Source organism: Bufo bufo, chromosome 2 (genome assembly GCF_905171765.1).
Source record: "Bufo bufo chromosome 2, aBufBuf1.1, whole genome shotgun sequence".
NCBI classification, from domain to species: domain Eukaryota; kingdom Metazoa; phylum Chordata; class Amphibia; order Anura; family Bufonidae; genus Bufo; species Bufo bufo.
The window spans coordinates 50,583,679-50,609,494 of NC_053390.1; the positions used below are offsets into that span (position 1 = coordinate 50,583,679).

The 25,816-nt window shown below is 43.6% G+C and overlaps 1 protein-coding gene across 1 annotated transcript in view; it reads right to left on the reverse strand.

Annotated features, from left to right (window-relative positions):
* ATP8B1 (ATPase phospholipid transporting 8B1) overlaps window positions 1-22,886 on the reverse strand; it is a 94,388-nt gene extending 71,502 nt beyond the window's left edge. Inside the window, exons 1-5 of the mRNA XM_040420152.1 lie at window positions 22,829-22,886; window positions 15,364-15,533; window positions 13,412-13,509; window positions 11,302-11,415; window positions 10,153-10,251 (exon numbers count right to left, since the gene is read on the reverse strand). Of these exons, the coding sequence (XP_040276086.1) occupies window positions 10,153-10,251; window positions 11,302-11,415; window positions 13,412-13,509; window positions 15,364-15,532 (480 nt within the window). The 5' untranslated portion in view covers window position 15,533; window positions 22,829-22,886. The remainder of the gene's footprint in view (window positions 1-10,152; window positions 10,252-11,301; window positions 11,416-13,411; window positions 13,510-15,363; window positions 15,534-22,828) is intronic.
* Window positions 22,887-25,816: the final 2,930 nt, after the last annotated feature.

A 25,816-nucleotide genomic window follows, 5' to 3' on the forward strand; every position in this document is an offset into this window, starting at 1 on the left:
AAAACTTGTTAGATTATTTATTATATTTAAATGTATCCGTATGGTGGGCACCCAAAATAAATTTTACTGGTGGGCCCTAGGTACCCCAGTCCGACACTGCGTATGTGTCCTTCCAGTCTATCGTTTTTAGTTCTCGGATAAACTGGCTCGAATCATGAAGATAATTCGGGAGGCTTTTCACATAAGGTTGTAAATACACGTCCATGAATTGTGACAGGATACTGGTAGCGCATTTTGTGTTGGATACAATGGGTCTACCGGCTAAGTTTTTATGAATTTTAGGTAGGTGGTAAAAATATGGAGTACATAGGGGCTTGGGGAGTAGAAAATTTGGTTCTTTTTGTTTATATACTGTTTTTTGTACGCATTTTTGACCAGATCGTTTTTTTTTTTTGTAATTTCGGGAAATGGGTCGTGTGCAATTTTTTCATAGTAGGTCCTATCGCTGAGGATTCACTGGGCCTCTCTTTTGTAATCCTCATAGTTCTGGATGACCACTCCCCCTCCCTTATCTGCAGGACGAATGATTATTTCCTTATTATTTTTCAATGCATCTAGTGCCTTACGTTCTTGATTCGTGAGATTCTTTTTCTGTGAATGGATTTGGGGTTCTTTGACAATCTTCTTCAGATCAGTGGACAGAAGATCCCTTCTACCTGTGTGGGTGTGTACATAGCGGTCCCGCAAGATACAGGACCGCCCCTGTCAGCCTGTCAATGCCAGAGGGTAGAGTTCTTACCTCCTTATCCTGAAGACTCCTCTATATGCCAGCAGCGCCGAAGAAGTTGTCTCTCACTTTTTACTTTTCATCCTGATAATAATTCTCCTGGAGCTCGTGGAATCGAGACAGGAAGAGACCGGGCAGCAGCAAGGCATTTTCCCGATGCTGGTGGGGCCAGATACCAGCAAGGCTTATACAGCTGTTTTGACTCCTCACAACAGTATCCGGTAAGCGCAATAAGCACCATATACCCATACTGTCACTAAGACTATATCGCACATGAGGCGCTGTTTTTTGTCTTTTCTCTGTTTAGAAATCCTATCGCAGTCACACATTGGAGAGTTGGACGTGCATGGTACTCTCAACTAAAGGCTATGGGACTTCCATTGCTTACCTGTCACCTGTCTCTAGTTCCACGTCACCATCTAACAGATGTCACTGTATTGTGCCCACTTTCTTGGAAAGAGGATTCTGTGTAGGCTACAGGCTCAAAATTAGTCTGTGTTCTACAAGGTAAACGACAAAGACTTCCATGCACATGGTACTCCTGCAACAGGTGTGGTTTTACAACGAGGTCAGAGGAAGCAGTCTGGGCATGAAGGGGAGCCAGCCATGGGCAACTCCTTCACTTAGTTTGCATCGGTTTTGGTCTTCTCTGGAGTTCTTATGCCTCTCAGCTAAATGATGGTGGAAATGCTTCAAGATGTGCAACAAAAGGTTCTGGAATGTATATCTTTGTGATGTAAGTAAGCAATATCTATGCAATCATCTGCATACATTGGCAGGATGCCAGTCCCATAATAAACCTACAAACTCTACGTGAGTCTCCACATGACTGTATTAGCACTCAAGACACTTTGTCATCCGGATAAATGGTGAAGAATCATTAAGTAGATGAATCACTGCTGGACTCTGTTTGGCATTTTTCCTGGAGTAGATTAGATCTCAGCACTCATACTCATAGTGAAGGATAATTGTCTGTGCCATGTATTTGTTACTATTCATAGCTGCATATGTAAAGGGAGCAACAGCGCTGCTATTTATTTTGGTGGAGTGGCTTTAAAGGTATGTGTGCCTCTTCACCACCTTACACATTCGCCTGGTTTTTAAAGTGCTGTCCTCCTTAGGTTTTCAGCTGGACAACAGTCCATTGGCACCAATGGCAGTGCCTTTTCTGTCATTGGTGCCACCCCATCTGGTGCTAGTTCCTCCATCTTGCCGACTACGCCAAAATGCTGTAAGCGCCAGCAGCACAGCTTATTACTTCAGGGTGGAGGAAATCTTTGCACATGCACAAAAATACAAAGAGAGCATGGAACAAGTGTTTTCTTCTTTTTGAATGTCCTGTCTTGTCTGTTGCACCCATAGTAACAGCATTGCATGCTGTGCCAGTACTTATGGACTCAACATATTGACATATGGGCCACTGTAAATGTCTGAGCTGCCATGAATATCCCTTGTTATATCACCCACTTATGTAAGAACTCAGTTTTCTTTAATTTTCCTGGGCACTGACTACTTTTCCAAGACCCTTTTCCAAGTTACAAAGAAGGTCCTTGATGTCAAAAACTAGCAAAGTATTTCTGCAGTTCATCATATTACTACAAGGTACAGGGTGCTGCTATCAGTGACATTGCTTGGTTCCTCCGTGACTTAACTAGGACTAGTATCACGACCGGCGTGCCGATCACATACGTGAAGCAAAGGGAGGGAAAAGGGAAGGCCCTGTCCAAGGGAGAGGGAAAGTTGGTGACCCCTGACTCACCTTGAGGCTGGCACCTGACTGCCCTGATGTCCCTAGACGGGTTTCTCACCCGTACGCCAATCACGTGCCTAAACCCTGGCTTTCCATAAGATGAGCCCTAAGTAGTCAATAGGGAGGTGGGGACACTAGTCCTCACCACTAACACTAAAGGAAAACACCAAGGAGAGGACAGACAATACAGACAAAACATATAATCCCAGGTGGGCGACAACAGCGGACAACAAAAGCCCAACAGGGATCCGGAGGGTAACGCTCTGGAACGACAACCAGGAATCACAGCTACACATCTCCAGTGGGTCAGTATAGAAGTCCAGGCAGGAAGCTCTATGTAACGGACCGTTTCAGCAGACAAGGGGTTAAAATCCGTTTAGGCGATAAGCCCCTTTCTGAGAGACAGGCACAGCTACTGCAGGACACCAAACCCCCGAACTGGATACAAAATAGCACTCCGAACTGGAACCTCACGAATAGCTGCTGGCAGACGAACAGGAAAAGCATACAATCAGCTTACACTCCTGGTAATCAGTCTCAGTGAATCCCCCCAATAACGAGACAAGGCTCCGTGTTGAGGGTCAAGCAGTGGTCTGACTGTACTTCACGTTCAGCCTCTTTTATTCATAAACCACAAACATAGTACTGCCCACAGGGGTTTGAAATACAGCCAATCAGTAATTTACAACACATACAATGTAAGTACAGCAACCAATCGTTCACACCCCCAGAGGACCAGAATGAAGACTGTGACATAGGACAGATACAACATATCCCCACAATACATCATGGTCTCCTCCTCTCTGTCCCGGAGACAACCTGAGGAGCAATCCAATTATCTCTGAGGACAAAGGGAGATCGCCAATACACATGTGAGGACAACAGAACAGACATCACCATTTAAACACACAATGGGACAATGGCACAATAGAAACACACCCAGCATTTTCCTCCCAAGCTGACAAGTTACACTTATTATAAATTGTTACAACTTTGTGAGTTTACATTGGCCATACATATATCTAACATCAATTTAAACAGTATAACTTTGGGACAAACCTATCCAAAATTCACTTGAATAGGTTCAGGGGTTTAAAAGTTAGTATATGGCCCATAATCCAGGGGCAAGAGGCCAGCAGCCAGTCCTCTCCAAAACCCAGTGGCGAGGTTGGTTTCGCCACACTCTATATCTGGCAACCAGAGAAGTGGGAGGGAGAATATAAGGAGGTTGGGAGTGACGGACAAAAAACAGCTGAGGAGAAGAAGCTACGGATCCCTGAGTGAGACAAAAAGGATTGCAAGGCAAACACAGAAAGCTACCATTAAGAAGCAGCGCGATCTTTAGACATAGAGCGCGCAGCCACCCGCTGGGACTTCCTGACCCCGGGTATAACGGAGTCAGACGTGGCTCTTGACACCCTTGTGACAGTACCCCCCTCTCCACGAGGGGCCTCCGGACACTTAGGACCAGGTCTCTCAGGATGAGAGGCATGGAAAGCCTGAACTAACCTGTTGGCATTTACCTCTGACGCTGGAACCCACATTCTTTCCTCGGGACCGTAACCCCTCCAATGCACCAGATATTGAAGAGAGCGGCGGACCCAACGAGAATCAACAATTTGGGATATTTGAAACTCTCCTCTAAAAAGTGACGCCATTCTTCAAACGCTAGTTTAATAGCTAATAGTTCCCTATTGCCAATATCATAGTTCTTCTCCGCTGCAGATAGTTTTTTAGAAAAGAAAGCGCAAGGACGCCATTTGCCAGGAGACGGACCCTGAGACAGCACAGCCCCCACACCCACCTCTGACGCATCTACTTCAACAATAAAAGGCTGGGAGACATCAGGTTGGATTAGTACAGGTGCCGAGGTAAACCTCTCTTTTAGAGAGGAAAATCCAATTTTAGCGGCGTCAGACCATTTAGAAAAATCAGTCCCCTTCCTAGTCATGTCAGTAAGGGGTTTGACAATCACAGAATAATTTTTAATGAAATTTCTATAGAAATTTGCGAAACCCAAGAACCGTTGCAGTGCTTTAAGGTTGTCAGGAAGATCCCAATCTAAAATTGCCTGGACCTTCCTAGGATCCATACGGAAACCTGAAGCAGATGATTGATATCCCAGGAACTGTATTTCCTGAACGGCGAAGACACACTTTTCAATTTTCGCATATAATTTATTCGTCCGTAGCACCTGTAGTACCTGTCTGACATGTACCTCATGTGTTTTCAGATCAGACGAATAAATTAAAATATCATCTAGGTATATCACCACAAACCTGCCAATAAGATGACAAAAAATATCATTAACGAAATGTTGGAAGACAGCAGGAGCATTGGCCAGACCGAAAGGCATGACTAGATTTTCATAATGCCCCTCAGGGGTGTTAAAAGCTGTCTTCCACTTATCCGCTTCCTTGATACGAATCAGATTGTAGGCCCCCGTAAGATCAAGTTTGGAGAACCACCTAGCACCCGCAATCTGATTAAACAGGTCAGGAATGAGAGGAAGAGGGTATGGGTCTCGGATGGTTATCCGGTTTAGTTTGCGGAAATCTAGGCAAGGACGGAGGCCCCCATCTTTCTTTTTGACAAAGAAAAATCCTGCAACCACGGGTGATGAAGAGGGTCTGATGTGTCCCTTAGCCAGACTCTCGGAGATATAATCTTTATATACTATATAATATAACCTGGTCTTGGGTAATTTTGCACCAGGAATCAGGTTAACCGGGCAATCATAAGGACGGTGAAGTGGTAACTTCTGACAACCCTTTTCAGAAAAAACGTCCTCAAAGTCCGAAACAAATATAGGTAGAGTAGTAATGGAGGCGACTAAGCAATTGCTATTTAAGCAATTTTTTCTGCAATGCTCACTCCACTCCAATATCTCCCTGGCTTGCCAATCCACCACTGGATTGTGCGCTACCAACCAGGGAAGACCCAATACCACAGGAGAGGGAAGGCCCTCCAGAACGTAACATGAAAGACACTCGTTATGGTGGTCCCCTACCCGAAGGTGTAAGTTATGGACAATGTAAGTGAGGTTTCTCTGAGACAGAGGAGCAGAATCAATGGCAAATATGGGAATAGGTCTCTGTAGCGTACAGAGAGACAAACCCATAGTGCGGGCAAAATGGGCATCTATCAAATTTACCCTGCTCCACTGTCTAGAAAGAAATAGTCTCCGTCTTAACAACAAAAACAACAACCGCTGGCAACACAAATTGAGATGTTCGTATGGAGGAAACGTATACCCCCCAGGTGACATCCTCCACACAGCCTGGGGTTAGTAGTTTTCCGACGGTCTTTTTGTTTTTGAGAAAGGAAGGACAGACATTAATAAAATGACCCCTCCCCCCACAGAAAAAACAAACCCCACGCCTACAGCGAGCCTCAGGAGGACGGACCTGACGAGTAGTTCCTCCTAGCTGCATAGGCTCGTCTAAGTCTGTACAGACTAACTGCTGCTTGGGAGGGGTTACCAATTGCTCAGGATTTTTCAATCTGTCCCTAAGACATCTATCTATTCTGATAGAAAGGGACATAACAGCATCAAGGGAAAAGGGGGTCTCATATAATGCAAGCGCATCCTTAACCCTTTCAGATAACCCAAAGCAGAACTGACTCCTGAGAGCCGGGTCGTTCCACTGGGTATCCGTAGCCCACCTACGAAACTCTGAGCAATACTCCTCTACTGGCCGCTCTCCCTGTAGGAGTCTCCGTAATTTCGACTCAGCCAGGGCGACTCGGTCAGGGTCATCATATATGAGACCCAAGGCCCCAAAAAATTCATCCACTGACCGGAGAGCCTGGGAATCAGTGGGTAAAGAGAACGCCCAGGATTGCGGGTCCCCCTGAAGCAGGGAAGTAACAATCCCCACCCGCTGTTCTTCATTACCAGAGGAGTAGGGGCGCAGCCTAAAATATAACTTACAGGCCTCATGGAACGTCACAACTTTGTCCCTTCCCCCAGAAAATCTGTCAGGAAGAACAACCTTGGGTTCCGCAGCAACCTGGTTACCTGTAGCAACCGCTGGGCTTGCGGTCTGCTGCAATTGCTGCTGTTGCTGGAGGACCGACTGTCAAAGCAGCAATAGGATCCCTACTGGATTCTAAATAGGAAGAAAGAAAAAGTATATATATTTTTTTTTTCTATCTACCTACACAAAATAAGGGCCAGATATAATATCACGACCGGCGTGCCGATCACATACGTGACGCAAAGGGAGGGAAAAGGGAAGGCCCTGTCCAAGGGAGAGGGAAAGATGGTGACCCCTAACTCACCTTGCGGCTGGCACCTGACTGCCCTGACGTCCCTAGACGGGTTTCTCACCCGTACGCCGATCACGTGCCTAAACCCTGGCTTTCCCTAAGATAGCCCTACGAAGTGAATAGGACGGTGGGATTGCTAGTCCGCACCACTGACACTAAAGGGAAACACTAGGGAGAAGATAGACAATACAGACAAAACATATAGCCCCAGGTGGGCGACAACAGTGGACAACAAAAGCCCAACAGGGATCCGGAGGGTAACGCTCTGGAACGACAACCAGGAATCACAGCTACACAGCTCCAGTGGGTCAGTATAGAAGTCCAGGCAGGAAGCTCTATATCTGGCAACCAGAGAAGTGGGAGGGAGAATATAAGGAGGTTGGGAGTGCCGGACAAGAAACAGCTGAGGAGGAGAAGCTACGGATCCCTGAGTGAGACAAAAAGGATTGCAAGGCAAACCCAGAAAGCTACCATTAAGTAACAGCGCTATCTTTAGACATAGAGCGCGCAGCCACCCGCTGCAACTTCCTGACCCCGGGTATAACGGAGTCAGACGTGGCTCTTGACACCCTCGTGACAACTAGGCAATGGGTGCATAATATTGCATATCATTAAGGGACAACTAGGTACAGTAAAGTGGCTTTTTACAGGGTGGGCCATTTATATGGATACACCTTAATAAAATGGGAATGGTTGGTGATATTAACTTCCTGTTTGTGGCACATTAGTATATGTGAGGGGGGAAACTTTTCAAGATGGGTGGTGACCATGGTGGCCATTTTGAAGTCGGCCATTTTGAATCCAACTTTTGTTTTTTCAATAGGAAGAGGGTCATGTGACACATCAAACTTATTGGGAATTTCACACGAAAAACAATGGTGTGCTTGGTTTTAATGTAACTTTATTCTTTCATGAGTTATTTACAAGTTTCTCTTTGTTTACAGCCATTGACATGTCGCTGAGGTTAACACGTGAGGAGCGGATAGAAATTGTGTTGATGTCAGGGGAACGCAGTAACCGGGTCATTGCAGCAGATTTCAATGCAAGACACCCTACGAGACCACCCATCTCCCATGCTACAGTTAGCAAACTGCTTGCTAAGTTTTCGTGAAACTGGTTCAGTGTTCGATTTGCCAAAATGTGGACGCATGAAATCTGTCTCTAATGAAGAAACATCAGTGGCTGTCCTAGCTTCATTCAGCAAGAGCCCACAGCGTAGCACTCGCCGCATGTCACTGGAGAGTGGCATTAGTCGAACATCCCTTCGGCGGATATTAGCTACTCACAAATGGCACCCTTACAAACTCCAGCTACTGCAGCATCTCAACGAGTATGACCCAGAACGGCGCACTGAATTTGCAGAATTGGCAAAACAAAAATTGGAACAGGACCCTCAGTTTACGCAGAAGATTTTGTTCAGTGATGAGGCAAACTTTAATTTATTGTAATCATTGGATGTTGACAAGCTGCTTATTCCTCACTGGGATAAATGGAAGTACAGGAAATCTTCATGATTAGACACAAGGTTCATTGAGAGTTACCTGACAGCAATGAAAGTTTGAGCTAAAAGACAGTGGGCCAGATTTATCATTAGCTCAAGTCAGAATAATGGTGTTAAAAAGTCGCAAAAAAATGCGCAAACGCTAAAATTGCGCACAAATTTGCAACTTTTTTCTGCTCTGCACTATGCTCGCCAGTTTTCTGAAAGTGGGCGTGTTTTCTTATGTAAATGAATCTCTAGACAGATTTACTATTGGGACTATTTAAAAAAGTCGCAAAAAAGTCGCAAAAAAATGCGCAATTTCACTCCAGTGAGGACCATGCTTATCTTATGAGACTTTTTAATAGAACATGCGACTTTTTCATAAAAACGTGCGACTTTTGTAAAGCTGCTTACTGACGGATAAACTGCTACCGTCAAACCAGATTTATTACAGTCTTAAAGGGCCGATCATAAATCTGACTTGGCTAAAACTGACTTTAGCCATATATGAAAGTGGAGTGAGCTGTCAGAGTCATGATAAATCTGGCCCAGTGACATTCCTGCATATAGCTAGCTAGCAAGTGGAGGTGAGTGGAACTGGCCACAATGGAGGGCCATCTTAAGGCCTAGATAGGACAAGTTGTAGCTGAGCACCAAAGTGGAGCTCAGACTGAAGTATAGGGGCCATCAGACACTGCCAAGCCTGTGCATCCTGGAAGTAGCCACCAGTCATACAGCTGTTGTGATGCCTGAGAATGGTAAGTGAATTATGTGTAATACTGCATGCTGTAAGAAGGGTGTGTGGTGAGGAAGAGGTATATGCTGCCATGAGAGCGTGAGTTGTTGCCTGTTAATGGGACAGTGATATATTTTCCTGTTGCCAATGACAATTATGGCACCCTGATTCAAAAATTTTGGAACCGTCAAGTTTATTGCCTCTTGTAAGACTGTAACCATTCTACAAGATCTGACCTTATTACAACTGTGGTTTTCCGATGTATATTTTGGCTGCACACTTTGTACTAGTAAAAAATTGTTGTTCACTTCTACAAGCCATGTTGGCATGTGAGATAACGAGAGGCCCACAGATTGCATAGGGGGATATGGTTAACTATAGTTAGGGAATTACGGGCCCTTTTAGGTTGGGATGAAGAAAGGGACATATGATACAGCTTAACTTTTGCCATTTGGTAAGAGTAACAAGGTACAGATAATACTGCCTCACTGTCTCTCCCTGTAACTGATGTAAGTACAGGTAGTACTGCTCACTGTCTCTCCCTGTAAATGATATAGGCACAGATAGTACTGCCTCCCTATCTTTCCCTGTAACTGATGTAAGTACAGGTAGTACTGCGTCCCTGTCTCTCCCTGTAAATGATGTAGGTACAGATATACTGCTCACTGTCTCTCCCTGTAAATGATGTAGTTACAGATAGTACTGCATCACTCTCTTTCCCTGTAAATGATGTAGGTACAGACAGTACTCTCTCCCTGTCTTTCCCTGTAAATGATGTAGGCACAGATAGTAATATCTCCCTGTCTCTCCCTGTAAATGATATAGGTACAGACAGTACTGCTTCAGTGTCTCTCCATGTAAATGATGTAGGTACAGATAGTACTGCCTCCCTGTCTCTCCCTGTATATGATGTAGGTACAGATAGTGCTGCCTCCCTGTCTCTCCATGTAATTTATGTAGATACAGATAGTACTGCCTCCCTGTCTCTCCCTGTACCTCCCAGTAATTTATGCAGGTATAGATAGTACTGCCCCTGTAGACACTGTAATGGCTGTAATTATTAGATGCCACATGGCCTCTGCTATGCCTAAAGGAATCCATTAGAAATTGATGTATTTGATATTATAGGCCTTCAAATAAGACATACAATTAGGTGAAAAACATGATTAATTTTTTTTGCTTACAATGTCATCTGCAAGATCTTTGATTGCTGTGATTCCAAGAACGATCACGAGAGGGATGAAGGTCGTGTACCACGAGACTGTGGATATTTGAGGGATCAGCTGAAATAAGATAACATTATTATGGCAACTTCTCAGGATGTTCACATTTTGCATTGTGGCATGGCTCAAAAAATGTGCGAAAAACAAAAGGCTAATACTTTAGCTTTATTTGTTATACAGTGATTTAGCATTTTCTTCTCTATGGGCATCCAAAGTAAAACGTTTCCCCACTGCTGCTTAGAATTGATCTGCAGCCATTTGACCTATATCTTAGGTCTGAAAGAGAAGCTGTCACCGCCCCTGTTTTAGTAACTCCTTGCATTCCCCATGTAATAACAATTCTGGATAATGTATTCTTATGACTCCATGTTGTGTCTTTCTTTTACTATTCTAGAAGCTAGAGGTTTATGGATAAAGGTACAGATGGGTGTTACCAGCTGGAGGTGTATCCCTGCACAGTCTGACACTATCCAATCAGTGCTGCCAGTATCAGACTGTGCAGGGACACACCCCCCCCCTCCCCCAGCCCCCATCTGTACTTATATCCATAAACTTTTAGCAGGAATAAAAGAATAATGACACAACATAGAGTCATAAGAATAGATGCTCCAGAAATGTTATTACATGGGGAATGCAAGTAGCTACTAAAACAGGCATGTCTGGCCCCAGCGGATATCTGGCTGCAACCCGGTATTTGTATGCAAGGATATTTGTCCGGCTGATTCTCTGCATATTTGCCAGGTTGTGGCTGGATCTACGCCGGTACCCATTATAGTTAATGGGTCGGACGGCATTCATGTAGCGTCCAGCAATGCTGGAACCAGAGAGATCCGGCAGTGCAGTACACTACACTTTTCTATCCAAAACAAAGTATACATTACCGGATAGGTTTTTATTTTTTTACAATAGAAGTCCATGGCGCTGTAGGCCATCCATCGGAATCATCCGTTTAACATATATGTTTTCTGTATACGTTAAATGTAAGACAAAAACGTGATGTGAACCCAGCCTAACTCTATTCCCCGTCTTCGTGTGCCGGTTGTCCGGGCTCACTTATGGCTGCTGCCTCTGCCCCCTATAGTCACAGATCTCTCGTCACATTTCTCTTACCTGTATAATCAGTAGAAGCAGGAAATACGCGTTGGCGATTCTCCTGAACTGTTCAAACAAGTTGAGTGGCAGGAAGGTGATGACGTTGTACTTGGACGTCTGGATTTCATTTGTCTGCACACAGAAGTTATTAGTTATAAACATTCATTGCTGCTTTACAATATTTTACTTATTATTAATACTATTATTATTATTATTATTATTATTATTATAATACGCTATTACTAGTCACTACCAGAAAATTTAAATAATGTAACAGTGTCTTTCATGTCTAATTGTATCACTGGAGGTGGGAGGTTTCCCACTATGGACTTTTGAGGGCATATCAACCTGAAATGTCATAAATGTCTGATTGGTGGGGGTCCTACAGATGGAATGCCAATCTATCCTGAGGAATTGAATGTGCCCCTTTGCAAGTGGCCTGGCAGTTGCACCATTAGGGGAAAGCCCTACCAAAAGTGCCGCTTCAACAGACATACCCATATTCCTATCTACAGTGCCATCATCATGGCTGATCTGGAAGTCCAGTAGACTCTAGATCGCCAAGTTGCACACACATCTGCCCATCATTTAGATATAATGAATTGTGGTATTGTTTTATCTATAGCCAGGATTGATCTTTTTGAGAACTAATAAGTCCCAACCAGCCCCATGCTACTTTCATCTGTTGTATAACATGGGTTAACTAGTCAGTATTTGTAAGGTTCATCTTTCCTATTTTTTATGTGGGATGGACAGCTGGGTGAGAAATGCTGCCACTGAGGAGCTCATTGACCTCTATATGGAGCAGATATCTGGCATACATCAAATGCCCCAGCTAGGAGATGTTCTACCTGACCCATAGAACAATAGGGTTTAGATATCTGATGCATTGGCATTCACTGTGTGCATGACACCTCATCTTTATAGTCACCAATGACCTCCTAGATGGCAGCATATGTTCCTCAACAACTGGTGCAACAACCTTAAAAATCACTAAAGGGCTACAAACAGCCCCATTAAGAAAATGTAAGTGAAAAGAGATGATAATACTATATCACAACCTCTTTTATAATGGAACTATCAAAGCGATCAGCTGATTGACATGAGTTTGCCTCCCATTAGTCCCAGCAATCAACTGATGGAAGCCATGAGCAGCCAGACATGGAGGCCATTCAGATGTATGGTCCTCCATGAAATACATGGATAGCTCAAGATGGCTAGAGAGTGGGGGATTCTTGTCTTTAGCTCAGAGAGCGGGATACTGAGCAGGAGACTGCCTCTATAATACTCTAATAGGACATATGGACAGAGGTTGTGATGATTTGTAGGTTCCTTTAGGTTCCTGCAGTGATATTGTATGTGAAGGACCACATACACATCAGACTATTGATGGCCAAACCTGCCATTTTTTCACAGGAGTGGATGACAAAATGATATGTATGGGGAATGCCAAATTTCCAGTGGAATGAAGTATTGGGTGTGTTGAGTTTCAATGCCAGATCCTTTTTTTCTCCTTGAGACAAGCCACCACCGTAGTTGTCTGCCTTGGCTTTCTCATCTCTTCATCTCACCTATATATTGTTGGTCAAATCTGCTGTTTTCGACATGAGCAGATGACAGTCTATATATGTATGGGGAGCTCCATGTTTCTAGGGGAATGAAGGATTAGGTGTGTTGAATTTCAGTGCCTCATCTTTTTGTTCTCCCTGAGATAAGCCACCAACAGAGTTGTCTGGCTTGGCTTTCTTGTCCCTTCCCACTGAAAACACATACATGAGTGTGTATCTGAGATAGGTATAAAGCGTTCAGTCAATAGCTATTAAAGGTATGCTGGCACCTATAGGTCTACATACATTGATCCTCTGTAGTTGTAGCCCTGTAGAGCGTGTAGTCTCAGTGTGCACTCTTGGGTGTGTCCTACATCGGCAGAGAACCTGCTGATATTGACTTGTTTGCTTTTGGTTATATACAGTATAGACCTTTTCTGGTTCATGATTTATTATCAGTCTACGTCACCTTTCCTTGTGTGGCCACAACTTTGACCCACTGTAGCTCATGTTCCAAGTGGGAAGGGCTGAGAAAATATAATGATAGATTTTGCAAGGTGAGAACAAACACAGAAACCTACCGCATATTTGCTTCTCTTCAAGCAGAAGTATTTTGTTTTCATGAATTCCGGCTGATTGTAGAAATTTCGATCATTTGTTTTAACCTTCCAGCTGCATTCTGGAAAACACACAAGACATTTTATAAAAGGGACAAGTTGTTAAAGGAGACTGAAAATGCAAACTACAGCAGTTTTTGGGGCAGTCTGCCATTATGACACTCTTAAGGGTGTTGGTCACATTTTTCTCTTTCCCTTAGGGCAAATCTTCAAGCTGGGAGTTATATAATTGCATAACTATGGAGGTTTGCCAACCTGGTGAAGGTATGTGACCTTCCCTGTGTTATGGATCAGGCGGAGGACCCTCAGGGGTGTGGAATATAAACCACTATCCCTTCTTCTAACATAGGATACGCCACTGCCATAGGAGTCCAGCAGCGTCTTTTCCCCCTCTACCTACTGAAAATACAAGCATGCTTTACTGATCGAGCATGCAAGGCTATGGATCAAGAACAATAGTTGTTGACCCAATATGAACACTGATCTGACAGCTACTAAACGTATATGGCCAGCTTAAAGGGGGTTAAGGATTAGAAACAGTGGGCGTCATTTACGAACATTTTTATGCCACTTTTTGGCATAAGAGTCCTTTTTGTGAGTTTTTAAATGCCCACCCAACCAAATTTTGTAGCATTGCCACTTTTACACCGTCTTTGCCACTTGGCTCCTGTAAATTTAAAACAGGCGTAAAAGAGGAGTAAAAACTACTCCAATCAGAGGCTGGAGTAGTTTTAACTCAACGAGCACGGACTGCCGTAGAGGCGCCTAGTTTATGACAAGGCGCGCTCCTGGTCAGAAATTAGGCAAATCCTTCAGTGGCGCAGGGGGGAAACAAAGACCATCTTAAAAAGCCATTCTTTGTAAATGACTCCCAATGGCTGCTATCTTCAAAAAATAAAAAATAAATAGCCCCACACCTGTCAAGAGTTTTTTTTTTGGTGGTACTGCAGTTTAGCCCCATTCACTTCAGTGAAGCTGGGCTTTAATACCCCACTCAGCCTTTAGACAGGTGTTGCACTGTTTCTTGAAGAAAGCTGCTCCTTCCCGATAATCGCCTGCTCGTCAGTGGAGGAGAGCGCTGCTATTACATGCAGCAATCTCCTCCACAGTATGGGGTGGAGAGGTCTGCTGCTGGCAAACGATGATTTTTTAGCATGCATAAAAATTGCGATTACCCAAAGAACGAGCGTTTACTCGTTCATCAGATAATCTGTGGCACTTTTAGGGCAGATCATCGGTAACGAACGTTTCTAGCGATGATCTGGCCGACCATCTTCTGGTCAAATACAGCCCTTACTGCAACTCCACCCTGCAGCTCCCCCTCTCCTCTCCCTAGACCTCTATGGGCTGCAGCTGTAACCTGATCACTCAGTGTATGGACTTCGATATACTGATGGTATCAGTGAAATTCATTTTGTGTAATAAAATATATTATAACATTTTTTTAATATTCCCTTGTACTATTGATTTCTGGAAAATAATTACGTTAAGTTAGGGTGTATTCACACAAATGTGTGACGGCAGTGCCCGTTTTGTGGACCCGCAAAAACCACAGGAACCTGCCGTGCGCACTCTGTATCAAGATGCGGAACCCTTGACTTCAAGGAGTGAGCATTCCACAAGATGCGGTCGAAGATAGGACATGTCTTATCTTTTGCGGTGCAGAAGGCATGGACCCAGAAGTGCTTCCGTGTGTTTCTGGGGATCCGCGGTTTATGGTCTGCAAAACAGGCACAGCTGTCACATGTTCATGTGAACGCACACCTACAGGAAGATTAGTATTTACATCAGGAACCGTATGGTAATCTGATGTAGGAAAAACTAAGTGTTCCATTGCATTATAGGAGCTCAGTGAAGGGTGGGTCTGTTGACAAGCTTGCTGACTGTTTCCCATGACAATCAGAAGAACTCTGAACCCTTGCCTTTGGGAGTCTGCTCTTGTTTTCTACTGAAGTCGATTCCATTTCCTTCAGGAAGAGGCTGTGGACTGTCCAACTCGTTATCTGTTTCATCATCGCTGTAGGGGAGCTCCTCATCGTTAGGCGCCTCGGTATCTTCACTTGATGCTCTCCTGCGATTGTTCATGCTGCTTGTGTGGAATGGAACAGAATTATGAACGTTATAGTAGAAATTTATGCTGAAAATAATATTTTTTGCTATGATTAGAATAATACTTCTCGCTCTATCTCTCAGTAACAACGGCAGATCACTTGGGATGGTGGAGATCTCCTGTGGTCACCGAATGCCTTCATAGATCGGTACTATGACACAGTCTAGGCTAATCCCAGCAGATGTCTTATGGTCCATGAAGCCAGAAGAATTACTGGCTTCAAACATAGGGTACATCAGTCCCATAGAAGTGAATGGAGTGGTGGACCAACATGCACACTACTGCTCCTTTAAGAGGGGGCACTCGAGGACCCCTAATTCACTGGGCTTTCCAATGGCTGGACCCCTTTTGATCCGATAGTGATCACTTTTGCTATGTAGAATAAAAAGTTGTAGTGAGGAAGTAAAAAAAAAAAGGGGGTTCTTTGGGACTGGGATACATATGGCCTATATTTACCATAAATATAAGATTGGTGGGTGTCCTACCCCTGGCATCCCAACTATCAGCTGCCTGAAGGGCCGGATTGCTCTGTTTTCTCGCGACATATTGTACTTCATGAAAATTTTTTAGTCAATGTAATTCACCTTTATTTATTAAAAAAATCCTACATTTACAGAAAATTTGGAAAAATTAGCAATTTTCTAAATTTGAATTTCTCTGCTTTTAAGGCAGATAGGGATACATCATAAGAGAGTTATTACCTTACATTCCCCAAATGTAATTTTATTTTTTAGGATCTTGTAAGGCTTTGAATTTTAGAAGCAAATTTAAAAATGTTTAAGAAAATTTCCAAAACCCGCTTTTTTAAGGACCACTTCAATTCTAAAGTCACTTTGTGGGGCTTAAATAGTGGAAAACACCCATAAATGACCCCATTGTAGAAACTACACCCCTCAAGTTATTCAAAACTGATTTTACAAACATTTTTAACCCTTTAGGTGTTCCACAAGAATTAAAGGAAAAGGAGATGACATTTTAAAATTTCACTTTTTTGGCATATTCTCCATTTTAATTCATTTTTTCCTGTAACACATCAACGATTAACTTAACAGCCAAAAAATTCTATATTTATTACCCTGATTCTGCAGTTTACAGAAAGACCCCATATGTGGTCGTAAACTGCTGTACGGGAACACAGCAAAGGGCACAATTTTTGAAAGGAAAACAATCATGTTTTTATGTCTCCATTTTCAGAAAGCCAAATCTTTTTTATTTTTGAGGCGATTGTCTTAGTTAGGATCTCATTTTTTGCGGTATGAGATGATTGGGGTACATACTACTTTTTGATCATTTGGTATTACACTTTTTGTGATGTATGGTGACAAAATAATTTATTTTTTGGCACGGTTTTTATTTAATTTTCTTTTATATTTTTCTAGAGCAGGTTACGGATGCGGTGATACCTAATATGAGATGACGGTTTTATCGGTATTATTTTTGGGTGCATACTGCTTTTTGATCGCTTGGTATTACACTTTTTGAGATGTAAGGTGATAAAAAATGACTTTTTGGCACAGTTTTAGTTTTATTTTTTTTACGGTGTTCACCAGACAGGTTACCTCATGTGATATTTTTATAGAACAGGTCGTTACAGATGCCGAGATACCGAATATGTCTGTTTTTTTTATATATTTTGGTTTTAAACAATAAAAGCATTTTTGAAACAAAAAAAATTATGTTTTTATGTCTCCATTTCCTGAAAGCCATATCTTTTTTATTTTTTTGCCAATTGTCTTATGTAGGGACTCATTTTTTGAGGGATGAGATGACGGTTTGATTAGTATTATTTTTGGGTACATCTGACTTTTTGATCGCTTGGTATTACACTTTTTGTGATAAAAGGTGACAAAAAATGGCTTTTTTTAGCACAGTTTTTATTTATTTTTATTTATTACAGTGTTGACCGGACGGGGTGGATCATGGGATATTTTTATAGAGCAGGTTGTTACGGAAGCGGCGATACCTAATATGTGTGTTTTAAATGTATTTTTATGGGGAAGGGGCTTTTTTTTATTGAAACTTTAATATTTTTTTTCTTAAAAACACTTTTATTTCACTTTTACTATTTTTGTCCCACTATGGGATTTCAACAATTAAGGGTTTGATCCCTGTTTCAATACAGCACAATTCATATGTATTGTGCTGTATTGAACTGTCAGTGTCTTAGACCGGAAGATGCTAACAGTTGCCTAGGAGACCCAGCCCTGGGGCTGGATCTCTTGGGCTTCCGTAGCTGTCAGTCTCGATGCCTGTGCAAGGCATCAGGGCTGCCATAGCAACCATCGGGGACCCGATGGGGATGTACAAGCTGCCACAAACCCCCTGCATGCCGCGGTCAGCGTGACTACGACATACAGGGGGTTAATCAGCCGGCAGCTGTGTTGTCACGGATGCTGGCAGATACAGCAGGGGCCCGACTGTCAGTATCAGCCGGGCCCCTGCTGCTGATCGCGGCAGCACGTGCGGGCCAGCCGGTTAACCCTTGGACGAGAATGCTCGTCCTAAGGCGTTAAGTTCCGGCCAGTTAGGACAAGCATTCTCGTCCTAGGTTGGCAACCTGTTAATATCAAGGTCCTGGAAAACCCAAGACTGTTCACAGATCTTCATTCTCGTGGGTAGGGTGGTATTTATGAAATGTGCCCTGGCAGAGGAGTTGTCCAACCAATGCGGAAATGTTTTCTCGGTACACATACTTCTGGATCATCCGTCTGTCACGTTATTTGCTTTTGTAAATGTCACACTGGTTATTTCTGTCGGAGGACGGGCGGGGAAATGAACTTTATTCTCAATCTTTACAGGCACAACGAGAAATACAGGTTGGCAGAGAAGGTAGAGAAGCCTTGCAGCTGTCACAGTGCGGTGCCACGGAACAATAGATCTCTGTCTCTGTGGCCTGTTTACATGTGGAAACTCTGACGACCTCGGTATTCTGGATAATGAAGGCAGATGGGAAGGATACCATGACTAAGGCCATCACGACGTGTGTTCAGTGTGTTTGCAGCATGTGTCCGTGTCTGATGTGACATGTGGGGAATGTGTCCACTGTGATAATAATGTGAGTGTCCTGTGTGTGAATAGGAATCGCAGTATGTGTTCATTGTGCTGGTGACATCTTTAGTATGTGTCTTAGTGGCAAATGATGAATATATCCAGTGTTAGTGGCATTTGTCCTGTGTGTGAGAGGTGTATGTGGCATTTGTCTTGCATGTTAGTGGCTTGTGTGGCATAAGACCTGTGTGTTAGTGATGTGTGTTTGGCATGTGTCCTGTGTGTTAGTGGCGTGTGCCCTGTATGTGAGTGGTCTATATGGCATTTGTCTTGCAGTTTAGTGGCGTGTGTGGCATGTGTCCTGTATGCTATTGGCGTGTGTGGCATGTATCCTGTGTGTTAGTGGCATTTGTCCTGTGTGTGAGTGGTGTATGTGGCATTTGTCTTGCGTGTTAGCAGCTTGTGTGGCATGAGACCTGTGTGTTAACGATGTGTGTGTGGCATGTATCCTGTGTGTTAGTGGCTTGTGTCTAGTGTGCTAGTAGCATTTGTCTTGTGTGGGAATAGCGTGTGTGTGGCCTGTGTCCTGTGTGTTAGTGTTGTGCATGGCATATGTCCTGTGTGTTAGTGCTGTGTGTGGCATGTGTCCTGTGTGGTAATGGCATGTGTTGCATGTGTGTGAGTGGTGTATGTGGCATTTATCTTGCGTGTTAGTGGGTGTGTGGCATGAGTGCTGTGTGTGAGTGATGTGTGGGGCATTTTGTCTTGTGTGCGTGGGATGTGTCCAGTGTTTTAGTGTCATGTGTCCACTGTGCTAGTGGAATTTGTTTTGCATATGAGTGGCATGTGTCTTGCATGTTAGTAATGTGTGTGACATGAGTCCTGTATGTTAGTGGGGTGTATGGCATGTGTCCTGTGTGCTAGTGGCATTTGTCCTGTGTGTGAGGGGTGTGTGTGGCATTTATCTTGCATGTGAGAAGCATGTGCCCTGTGTGTCTGTGACTAAGTGACGTTTGTGGCATATGTCCTGTGTGTTAGTGGTCTGTCTGGCATGTGTCCTGTGTGTTAGTGGTGTGTGTGGCATGTGTTCTGTGTGTTAGTGGTGTGTTTGTGACGTGTGTCCTACATATGAGTGATGTATGTGGCGGCATGTGTCCTGTGTGTTAGAGGTCTGTGTGGCATGTGTCCTGTGTGTTAATGGTGTGTGTGGCATGTGTTCTGTGTGTTAGTGGTGTGTTTGTGACGTGTGTCCTACATATTAGCGATATATGTGGCATGTATCCCGTGTGTTAGAGGTCTGTGTGGCATGTGTCTTGTGTGTTCCTGGTGTGTGTCCTGTGTGCTAGTGGTGTGTGTGGCATGTGTCCTGTGTATGAGTGTAATGCGTGCCATGTGTCTTATATTTGAGTGGCGTGTGTGGCATGTGTCTTGTATGTGAGTGGCATGTACATATGTACTGGTCAGTCAATGCAAAGTCTCATCTCTATACGAAGCAGAGTGATATCCTGTGTGTCCCGACACCTTTTTATCATCAGTGACAGAAACTTTTTCATAAATTGATCTTCTGTGGTATTGGACCACACAAGCTAGTTATCCCCCCCATACACATCAGTTTTCCTTCCTTGGACCACTTTTGGTAGGTACCAACCACCAGATACTGTGAAACCCCTACAAGACTTGCTGTTCGGAGATGCTCTGACCAGTTGTCTAGACATCACAGTTTTGACATCACCATTAGGAGTCGTCTGACTTTGCAGGTTTTTGTCGTGGATTTTACCCTATAAATTGCAGAGGGTAAGTTCCACGGGGGAGATCCGCAGCATAAATGAACATCCTGAGGATTTCAAATCCACACCACGGGTCTATTTACACTTATCATTTTTTCTGCAACTTGTGGGTAAGATTTGCCAAAATCTTATCCACTTTGCCGCTACTGTAAATGCTGTGGATTTTCCACTCACAATCATGCAGCGTATACATCCCCCATGGCTGCTCCTATACAGAGCTCAGATGAGGAGCGCCCCTCGTCCCCAGACCCTTGTGTCTATAGGCTTAGAGAACCTTCCACCACATATTTGTATCAGAGATCAGAAAATGGAGCTGCTGTCACCTGACAGTCATCCCCCACATGTGATCATCCAGAGAGATGTACCAGAGCTTGCTTTTCCAGCATATTTATGGGTTGTCTCACAGGTTTAGTAGGCACATGTGGAACCCCAAAGGACCTGATTATGGCCACTTCCAAGCATTTGGTCGGTATTTCTAAGTCAAAACCAGGACTGGGTCCAAGATACAGGAGAGGTGCAAACCGTTCTATTAGCCTTTTCTCTATTTATATTCCACTCCAGGGCCAGAGTGCTTGAGGGGGCCCTTCTGCCATCTAGACACCAGCATTATGAAGTAATATGGCACCCAGCTTCACCACCCCAAATAGGAAACATGAATGAAGCCAGTGGCATTGGTCCTAAATGGAGGAAATGCAGGAATAATAGACATAGTGATGTATCATGTTATATCAAAGGCAATTATGGTCCCCCATCATTGTGGCAAGTTTTCCCACCTAGGGCTGGTTGATGGCTTCCTTTCCAATTTTCCATGACGTTTGGGTCAGTTCAGTTATTTTGGGTAGAGGAGCCCCACACTGGTTCTTCCTAACGCCCAAGCAACAAGGGTTAGGTCTCCTTTCTCTAAGGGCCGATAGAAAAGATCAATATGGTCCTTTATCATTCTGCCAAGTTTTGCCACCTAGAACAAAAGGGTTGGTTGTTGGCTTCCTGTTCCACCCCTTTTCCAGGACGCTTGAGACAGTTCAGTTCTTTTAGGTAGAGAAGCCCCCTGCACCGGTTCTCCCCTAACAACCAGGGCTGGATCCCCTTTCACTATGGTCCCCATCATTCTGCCAAGTTTTGCCCCCTAGAAGAGAAGGGTTGATTGTTGGCTTCCTATTCCACTCCTTTTCCATGACCTTTGGGCCAGTTCAGTTCTTCTGGGTACCAACCATGGCTCGGTCCCCTTTCTCTAAGAGCCCCACAGCAAAGATCAATATGGCCCCCCATCATTCTGCCAAGTTTTGCCATCTAGAAGAGAATGGCTGGTTGTTGGATTCACGTTCCACTCCTTTGGGTCAGTTCAGTTTTTCTGGGTAGAGGAGCTCCTCCCCCTACCAACCAGAGTTTGGTCCCATTTCTCTAAGGGCCCATAGCAGTTGCATGGTTTATATTTGTATGGTGGCAGTTCAGCAGAATGTAGAAAAACTAATTCTAGAGGATGCCCTACTATGTCTCTCATTGTCACGTTGGACAACGGGTAAGAAATTGGCCCCTCACCCATTTCCTATGCTTATGCTAGAGACTAGAGGGAGATCAGGATTCTTGATGACCATGATTCTACTTTTTGCAAAATGACTCTCAAAACAGAGGCTGTAGTCAGAACAAGGAGCATGCCCATCCCTGATCAAGGCAAGAGATTATGAACCCATCAGAAAACAAGGAGGAAATTGAGTAAAGCCGGATACGGGAGGACAATAAACCTATAAAAGATGACGTATAGTCATATCAAATAGATAAACAATACAAATAAGGTTGTAAACCATCAAGCCCCAATTCTGTGTTACAGAATGATGGGAGTTGGAATGATTGAGGTATACTAGGGAACACAGCATATTATATTCATGTTGTAGTCAATAGCCACCAGTGGGTCCAACTGACCATTAACAAATGGCTTTCCTAGTGCCGACGCCAACTAGCTCTATGGATCACCAAGGGTTAGACCCTCGCCAACTGGACATTGGTGATTTATCACTTGGGTATCCCACCAATATCTATATGTGCCCCCAATGTCTGTGGTGAGCTAACCTCTCATAGAGAACAAGCTATAGACTATGTTTTATCAGATATCTAAGTTTGTTTTCATCAGGGGACTACTGGGACATGTGCCCGGGCTGCCAACAAGCCACTTTGTCTTAGCCCTGTATCTAAATACCATGATCAAGGCAGAGAAACCTTTGCCCTGGGTGGAGGAGATTACATATAAAGATGTAGCAAGGCTGAATTTGTAGTTTCTCACTTTGAGCTATAAAAATCTGATTGTGGAAAAGTTTTACCTACGGGGAACCCAGGATGTGAAATTACAATGTGCAATTCAAAGACCAACTCAGCAATGCAACATATTTTTTTCTACAGTATAAAGCAATCCTAAAAGTCCCTTTCATATTCCTGTGATGTAGACGAATATAGATAGAACCCACCCCACCACTATAGGGATAGAAGTCCATCAAGTCTTACCTGGAGAGTCTTCACCGATGAGAAGTCCTGGAGTAAGTAACACACACGGTCTATAGACACTGGAAGGTGTGTCCACTAAGACTGATTACTAGCTGTCAGGGATTGGATGGACGATGGTGGTTACAGTGAAGCAAACAAGTTCTACAGACTCATTCCTCTAGGTGAAGACAAGACGTCAACAGGTAGGAGAGCTTAAGCTTGTAAGAATTGGAGATCTGAGATTATTTCATAGGTGGTTTCCAGTGTAAATGGTTTCTACTCTGGACCCTGATGGTCCCACCATGGTTCTTCTCCAGTAATTTACTGACAATTGGGAATCCTGAGTCCAACCTTGTATGAAATTAAGGATGAAGGGCTTTAGAGGTGGTATTGTCTATATAGCCTGCAACCATAGAAGTCAGAAAATCCTGCCATTTTGTGGAAAGCAAAAAATAATTACAGTAATCCAAAAGCTTGTCAAACAGGCACCTTGCTGGTGTTGGGTGTGACCTATAATTGGAAGCTTGTATCTTTCCTTTTTATGTTACAGGTTACACAGAATGCTCCGCTCAGAATGAGAGGAGCATAAGAAACAACCTATAGAATACCAGTGTTAATTTCATTACCCATAGGATTTGAATTAATAAAACTTTGTTCAGAATTAGAAAAACATGGCTGCTTTCTTGCAAAAAACAGCGCCACATATGTTCACAGGTTGTATGTGGTTTTGCAGCTCAGCCATTAGGCCTCATGCACACGACCGTATGTATTTTGCGGTCCGCAAAAACTGATCCACAAAAAATACGGATGATGTCCGTGTGCGTTCCGTATTTGGCAGAACTGAACAGCCAGCCCCTAATAGAACAGTCCTATCCTTGTCCGTAATGCGGACAATAATAGGACATGTTCTATTTTTTTGTGGAATGGAAATACGGACAAACGGAAATGGACTGTACACTGAGTAACTTCTGTATTTTTTGCGGACCCATTGAAATGAATGGTTCCGTATACGGTCTGCTTAAAAAAATGGAACGGACACGGAAAGAAAATAAGTTTGTGTGCATGAGGCCTTATTCACTTCAATGGAGTCAAGCTGCAGTGCTAGACCCAACCCATGGACAGGTGTGGTGCTGTCTCTAGAAGAAAGCAGCCATGTTGTTGTAATCTTAAGCAACGATTTTAAAAACTTTTTTTGTTTTACAAAATGATTCTGATATTAAAAGGCAGATTTGTAGAATAAATGCTTAAAGGGACTTCTTGTAAATCAAGATGGTAGGAAACCAAAGTTAAAGGACATCTGTCAGCAGTCCCTATGACACTGGCTGACCTGTTCCATGTGCGCTTGGCAGCTGAAGGCATCTGTGTTGGTCCCATGATCATGTGTGCCCGCATGGCTGAGAAAAGTGATGTTTTAATATATGCAAATGAGCCTCTAGGAGCAACAGGGGTGTTACCATTAGACCTAGAGGCTCAGCTCTCTCTGCAACTGTGGCGCTCTTTGCATTTTGATTGACAGGGCCAGGCAATGTAAGATTTATCATGCCTGGCCCTGTCAAACCAAATGGAGAGGGCGCAGTAGTCGCAGGGAAGGCAGAGCCTCTAGGTGTAATGGCAACGCCCTCGTTGCTCCTAGTGGCTTATTTGCATATATTAAACCTTAATTTTTCTCAGCAATGCGGACACATATGAACACGGGACCAACACAGATGCCTTCAGCTGCCAAGCGCACATGTAACAGGTCAGCCAGTGTCATAGGTACAGATCTGCTGACAGATGCCCTTTAAAAGAACATGGGGGGTCCGCTTGGTAGAAATTGGGTCCTGGAACAGTGTATTTTTCATAGTGGCCACTAGAGGTCACTGCAACAACCTTAAATAGTAGGGGAAAGAATCTCCAGGCAGTTCTCCAGATCCAGTTATTAAAATTACAACTGGTTCGGAGAACTGTGTTACCGGCTGAGTCCTGATCCGATGCTCTGGCGGCAGCAGGGCAGCTGGAGAGGTTTACTTCCATTGCTTCATGCGCCGCTGATAGTTTAGCTCCTTAGTTGGGTGGTATGTGTGTGTAGTGTATATATAGTGCATTTATGTGTGTTGCATATATATGGTGTATGTATATGTAAGCATGTAACGTGACGCCGCATGTCCGCCATTGAGTAGGGAACCTGTTGTTGAAAATTTTAATCCCACCCCTGAACATATCCATTGACGGCTTGCTGCAAAACAACCTCTACTCACTGGAATACCATTAGTAGATGGAGAGATATTGACCAGAAGGCAGATCTCTTGATAGGCAGATTTTGAGCAAATGAAAGAGCATGGAACAAAAATAGTGATGAGCGGCATAAGCAATATTCGTTTTCACGATATTTCGCGAAATTTTAGCAAATTCTAGAATTCGTGATCTCCAGCCATTATTTTCCCGATTGCGCAAATCGGCACTAATGATGTGCATATTTTTTGCGCAATACAGGTGAAACTCCAAAAATTTGAATATCGTGCAAAAGTTTATTTATTTCAGTAATGCAGCTTAAAATTAGAATATTGTGAAAAGGTTCAATATTCTAGGCTCAAAGTGTCACACTCTAGTCAGCTAATGAATCCATACCCCCTGAGCAAAGGGGACCTGAGATTGTGACTTTGGGGTTTCATAAGCTGTAAGCCATAATCATCCCAATTATAACAAATAAAGGCTTGAAATATCTCGCTTTGCATGTAATGAGTCTATCTCATATGTTAGTTTCACCTTTTACGTTGCATTAGCCCTCATGCACACGAAAGTTATTTTACTCAGTGTCGCCGTTTTTCGTGATTTTCAGCGGACCCATTGATTTTCAATGGGTCCGTTGAAAACTCGGCTAATGCACAGTTTGCCATCCGCGTCCGTGATCCATTTCCAGTCAGTCAAAAAAATATAACCTGTCCTATTATGTTCGCGGACCCATTCAAGTCAATGGGACCGCTAAAAAAAACGCGGCGACACACAAGATTGTCATCCGCATCTGTTTTT